This window comes from Pholis gunnellus, assembly GCF_910591455.1.
Source record: "Pholis gunnellus genome assembly, chromosome: 14".
NCBI classification, from domain to species: Eukaryota; Metazoa; Chordata; class Actinopteri; order Perciformes; family Pholidae; genus Pholis; species Pholis gunnellus.
In genome coordinates this window covers 3192810-3198809 of record NC_136541.1, presented here as the reverse complement: position 1 = coordinate 3198809, position 6000 = coordinate 3192810, and the positions used below count along the sequence as shown (strand labels likewise).

The 6000-nt window shown below is 44.8% G+C and overlaps 1 protein-coding gene across 3 annotated transcripts in view; it reads right to left on the bottom strand.

Annotated features, from left to right (window-relative positions):
• The window catches only part of LOC306706782 (partitioning defective 3 homolog), a 209064-nt gene that overhangs the window by 99688 nt on the left and 103376 nt on the right, over positions 1-6000 (bottom strand). For 2 of the 3 annotated variants that reach the window (XM_079173990.1, XM_079173992.1), the window contains exons 12-13: positions 4926-4961; positions 1241-1288 (exon numbers count right to left, since the gene is read on the bottom strand). In XM_079173990.1, the coding sequence (XP_079030116.1) occupies positions 1241-1288; positions 4926-4961 (84 nt within the window). The remainder of the gene's footprint in view (positions 1-1240; positions 1289-4925; positions 4962-6000) is intronic. The other variant, XM_079173991.1, reaches the window with a different exon arrangement.

Here is a 6000-nt window from a genome sequence, read left to right as displayed (position 1 = left end):
CGTGAACTCCGATCAAACTGTCAATAGGCAGCGCTGACCACATATGACTCTGTATGTTACTGCATTGCTTATTTTATCTCCTCAAATGTTTTCAGAAACGTATTTCAGTGAACTGATTAGCTATAAAATTAGAAGGTTTGTGACCCCGGCCGCCATGTTGAAACCCAAGCATCATTTTACAGCAGACTGAAATATGTTGATGATCATTTGAGTTAACGGTTTCATGTACTACTGATGCGATAAAGTGACAAAAACAAGTTAAGTAAAAAAATATTGCCAACTGCAGCATTAAGGAGCATACAATGGAAAGTGCTGTTTCGTCATATCAATCTTTTATAATATGAATTTGGCTTTATGTTTAAATGAAATATGGCGTAAAAAAAATCATTGGTCGACGATATGCTTATTATGCAATGATTATGCAGGATCCAATCATGTATCATTGTGCTCATATCATTGTCCTTAGATCCTTCTGCACGACTACTTTCATCATTCGCGGTCTGTAATATTCATGCTGCATCACGAGCTGCCAACACATGCTCCGCGACGCCGAAACGCTGTATCATGTCATCAAGAAAACCTTCATCATTACACTACAGCGCGCTAACAGATTGCCGTTTCATAACAGCTTTGTGTGTGCAGAGAGGAGAGGAAACGCACAACGTGTGATAGATAGCATCTTGGCACGGCGTCGCCGCAGCATTACTGCCGCCGCTGATGGCTTTTCAATATAGCGTCGCCATAATTTCCCCATAAGCCTGCGTGACTAATGGCGTAAACAATGGAGGAGAATGTTCACGTTATGGGCCCATTATGGAACTATCAGGGCAGGCATGTAAAGACGGATGCCTTTGATCAGTGCTCTATTGTAAGAGCCAGGAGCAGGGGAGAGGATTTGCGTCTTTAAGTGTGTCTGAAGTGTGTGAGTGAGTGTGTGTGTGTGTGTGAGTGTGTGTGTGTGTGTGTGCGACAAAGAGAGGAAGAATGCAGTGAAAGGAGGAAGAAGTAACAAAGACAAAAACAAGAGAGATGCAATGAAAATCAAGGAGAGAGGGGATAAGAGCTGCGGAGAACAACCCAACAAAGGGTTTGGTTTCTACAGACCATTGGCAAAGCAATGAATTGGTTAAACGACTCCCAGTCTATTTGTGAAGCCACCCAAAGTATCCCATTTGCCTTTTATTGCCCTTCTCCCGATACAGCGTAATGACCCAAGCTGGCGATGTCGTGCGGCAGTTACCTCAATCAGCCAATGGGGCTTCACCACTGTCACCGGCTGCCTTGGATGCTGAAAGGAGCAGTCAAGAGTCAAAAAAAGGGTTAGACACAAAGGGCCGCATAGATAGAGACCACGTAACACGTAACATGTCAATGCAGGAATGTGACGACACATAGAAGAAGGAGGCCAAAGACTCAACGTGCATGGTTACAGATGGCTGAGGTGTGCAAAGGAACACAAATGTACTTCGCTGTACAGAAATGTGAAAGGAGAGGAAGTTTTTATATAACGTTTTGAAGCCGATATAGTGTCACAGGAGTAATGACAGCCTCTGGTTGACTGATGTAAAAAAAAATAAAAAGTGGGCCACTTTTGGGCCATTGGACCGATTTCAAGAAGTGAGTGCTTTTTTTCCACTTCAGTTGTTGCATTTCGTCTGCCGTCTCTCTCTCTCTCTCTCTCTCTCTCTCTCTCTCTCTCTCTCTCTCTCTCTCTCTCTCTCTCTCTCTCTCTCTCTCTCTCTCTCTCTCTCTCTCTCTCTCTCTCTCTCTCTCTCTCTCTCTCTCTCTCTCTCTCTCTCTCTCTCTCTCTCAGGATGAGTCATGCCATGCCAGCCCTAAAAGATGTCTGTGAAATATGTTCTATTCTATATTATTAATTGCCCTTTTCATAACTGTACGAAGAGCTGGAGAATAGCAGGAATAACAGGAAAGAATCATCAGATACACTGAGGCTCCACTAAGCACAGCAACCTAACCTCGACTGAAATCTCTTTTAAACACCAACTTCCTTTATGCAAGCTGCCCGTGTGGACGCATCTTTTGATGTATGCACACAGGGAACACGCTCTACTGCCAGTACGAAAAGGCATCACCTTTTGCACAATTTTCTGGAATTCTTTAAAGTAATTGATTAAATCGGAGAGATTATCAATGGAAACAATCATTAGCTGCCGTCCTTCCTCTCAACATCCGATGACCTCATCATCTACAGGAAATCTGGATCACTTAAAAAGGGATGCTTATCCATTAAAAGCTGCACACCCTGCATCTAAAGCTTTGCACCACAGCCTCTGCTGCTGCTGTTGCCGTTGTTGCCGTTGTTGTTGTTGTTGGCGGCGGCCGCGAGATGTTTAAAATGAGGCGCCGGACAACAGATAACATCTGAAAGGCGCTGAATCCATTATGGCGGTTGATGTTCCGGGAAAGGGTGAGGAGGAGAGAGAGGATCATCTGGAGGTTTGGAGTTAGAAAGGGAGGGAGGTGAGAAGATACAAAATGGGGGGGGGGGGGGCACGGTCGATGGTGCGTTTGCTCAACCTATCTGGCTTACGTCCCTGGTGTTGATTGGTTTTTAGGGAGGTTATCGTCCAAAATATGGGAAAACTGGGAAATATGCACTAGCCGGCGTGTCAACTTAAATATATACGCATGTCGATCGACTGTAATTGTGATTCTGAAGATTTGCCTTCATCAGTTCCAGGAAAAATTGTCAGAACGAGACAGCACTTAACACAAACTGGGCTCCTCAAACAGCAGTTAGCAGATGATCCAAAGAGAGCTGAACTCTCCGACGTATAATCCATTATGTTGCTGAAGTCAAAGACAAAACTGAGATTTCTGGGCAAGTCCTTTAAAAGATTAAAAAACCTTGTGTATCTTGCGGATGCCAACTAGTAATGTGACATTTCCCACAGTGTTGCCAAGTCTCACTAACAAAGCAGCCGTGGGACAGCAGAAGGCGTCTTTCTCGACTCACTTCAAGGCTGATGGGAACGATACACGACGTCGTGTCTGAGCGCTAGCGCGCATGGGAAGTGCGCCAGCTGAAGTCGCAATAATCAGACAGTTGTGCCATGAGGTCCCTCGACGGTGAAGATCATTCACACAGCTGGCAGGTACGACCGCCAATCAAATTAACCGGCCGATTAGGCTTCTAGCGCCGCGCAAAAACGCAACCAATTACCTGCACTTGGCCAGATGTGAGGACGTGAAGGTCTGTAAATTACAACTTAAGTTCGGTGTGTAAATGGAGAGTTATGGGAATCTGAATAGCCTTCTTAACATCGGCAGTGAAGACAGATGTGCTTTTAACAGCTGCTGTGATGAGACGGGTAGCGAGTGAGGAGGAACGTTCGGGCCTTGAGAGACTCTACTGTAACAGTTGGAGACATGTACGTGCTGATTCTTCACAGAAGGTAACACTACATCTGCTGTCACAGCAGGGTACGATCCACAGATCAGCCTGGGTATTTATGGATATGATACATAAGCCTATGTATTGGCTCTGTCCGGTGGAGATATATCTCCACATTTCGTCATTTTTAGTTGTTCATAAATCAATGTTACTGGTCTCTCCCTCTACAGATGAAAGGTATTCAGAACAGCTTGTGACTAAATCTCTCAGCAGAGCTGAAGGCAAACACTGACGAGCCGATTTCATCTGAGGCAGTGTTTCCCCACATGTTCCATTATGGCCCCCCCACAGTTTCATAAACGGCGGGGTCAGGGACAACCGCTCTGCGTGGGAGGATCCCCTCCTGGGACCTCTCCCTCGGAGCCGGTTGGCCCCAGGCAGGCACATTTCCTCCGTGGCGGTGCGTCGTGACCAGGCGGCATCATCCGGTTCTGCCGAGTGAAGCCGATGGCGCTCTCTCTACTGACCAGCAGGAGGCTCCTCTGGGTGCAAAAAGAAGTCCGATTGTATTGTCTATGAGAAAATGACCCTACTTCTCACTTGATTTATTACTGCTGCATCCCCTGCTTTATGGTCTGTTTGACTCTAAATGGACCATCATTTACTAAATGAACATCATGCTGTATTGAAGAAGACTTGAAACTAGAGATTGAGACCATAAACTCATGTTTACAATGTTTTCTGAGGGAATAAATCAAGAGAGAAGTAGAGTCATTTTCTCATAGACTTCTATACAACCAGAGGAGTCGCCCCCTGGTGGACAGTAGAGAGATTGACGCCTGGTTGTTTCCCGAGCTTCTCTGTGCTTTGTTCACATAGCCGGGCCGGCAGCGTGTGCCTTTTAGTGCATTGCATGATGGTGTATAGTGCTTGGTCTGTTGTACGCTACTTTACGACGCATTGTGGGATACTTTTGAGTCCACTATATGGGGAATAATAATTCTCACTTTGGCCCTGAGAGAGCCACAGTCGGCTCTGACTTGACATTTCTCCCCCTTAATAAAGCAGAACACAAACTAAAACCGACTGCTTGTTATTCACCTCACATATCAGAGTGAGTCTGCAGCAAGACGGCCAACACTGACAACCTTATCCACCGCCCGACAAATAAAGCAAACCAATACAGCTCTGAGGGGAGTGATGGAGCGAATTATTCTGCAGCGCAGCCGAAACCAGTCCACACTGATGAACCATGAAATTGTGATTTGTTAGAGCAACTCTGGATGGAGATTAAAATTAGTGTTACGGACTTAACATTTATCCGCATGGCTAGTGACTTGCACTTTGATTAACCAGCTGGTTTACTAGTGGACCCTGAATGCATGCATAAGCTATTGTTTTGTTTTATCCCAACCGGGTGATAACACTGTTTTTTTTCTGAGATTAATAACACCATGCAAAGGAGAGTTCAGGCTAAATAAAGGAGTAGGAGGTGTTAAGGAGCGGGGGAGGTGGTTTGGGGGGGAAGTGTGTGTTTAATTGCAGGCTGGTGTTTGGGGCGGAGTCTTACCACATCTCTGGGGCTTTGCATCTGGGGCTCAGCATTCTAGAGGGTGGAGGCGGGACAGAAGAAGCACAGGTAATCAAATAATCAGAGCACACAAGAAGGCCGCGGAAGGGAAGCAGAGCGACGAGGAAATGTGGACGCGGGATATGAAAATGATCAATCTCGGCAGACGGATGGGGTAGTGTGCTCGCTCAGAGAAATACAATATAAACTGTGGGTCAGAAATATACCGTCCTATTTCTGAACCTCCGCGTACTCCCGACAGTTTCAGAGCGAGCTATTCTCTCGTACCGTCCGGCTGCCTCAATCCAGACAAGAAGAAACTCTCCGTTCGTCCAGATTGCTTCAGCAGATAAACGAGACCTTAGGCGAACTCTTAACAAGCAACAGGAAGTGCTTCGTGGACCGTTTTCTTCCCGGAGTTTTGAAGAAAAATGAAGTGTTTGCACGCTCTGATCTTCGGAGTGTTTATTGACTAATAAATTGTGCTTTGAACACAATTTTACTCTCTATACATACAGGCTGTTCTACTTCTGCAATATGTGTTAATGCATTAAATTCTATTTTTTCTTTTTTTTGAGGGGGGGGGATATTTTAATCTATACTTTGATTTAAAGCTGACCGTGTTTAAGTATAATCACTTCACAATGAACATCAATAAAAAATGAGGCAGTAAAAGCATCACGTGTGCGTGAATGTGCAGTGCATAAATAATAGCATATTAGCATAGAAATACCAATTTACATTGCAACGATAATGTTGGACTGACATTAATGTGGAATACCTAATAAGTATTTCCATCATGATATGTAATCCAGCTTGTCCCGTCGCTCAAAGATCATAAACTCGAGTGCATTTAGAAGCTCTCTTGTTGTACACCTGCTGCATGTCGGAGCTGCAAATACGACAGCTGTCGACTGTATTTCTTCCATCACGCTGCATTATGTTTAATATATAAAGCTTAGTAAGTGACATTTTTTATTCATACTTGTGTGCCAAGGAGATGTGCTGCTCTCTTGACTCTCTGTTGTTTTGATTTGAGCTCCATTTAGTCATCTAGCTTGTGTTTTTATTGTTG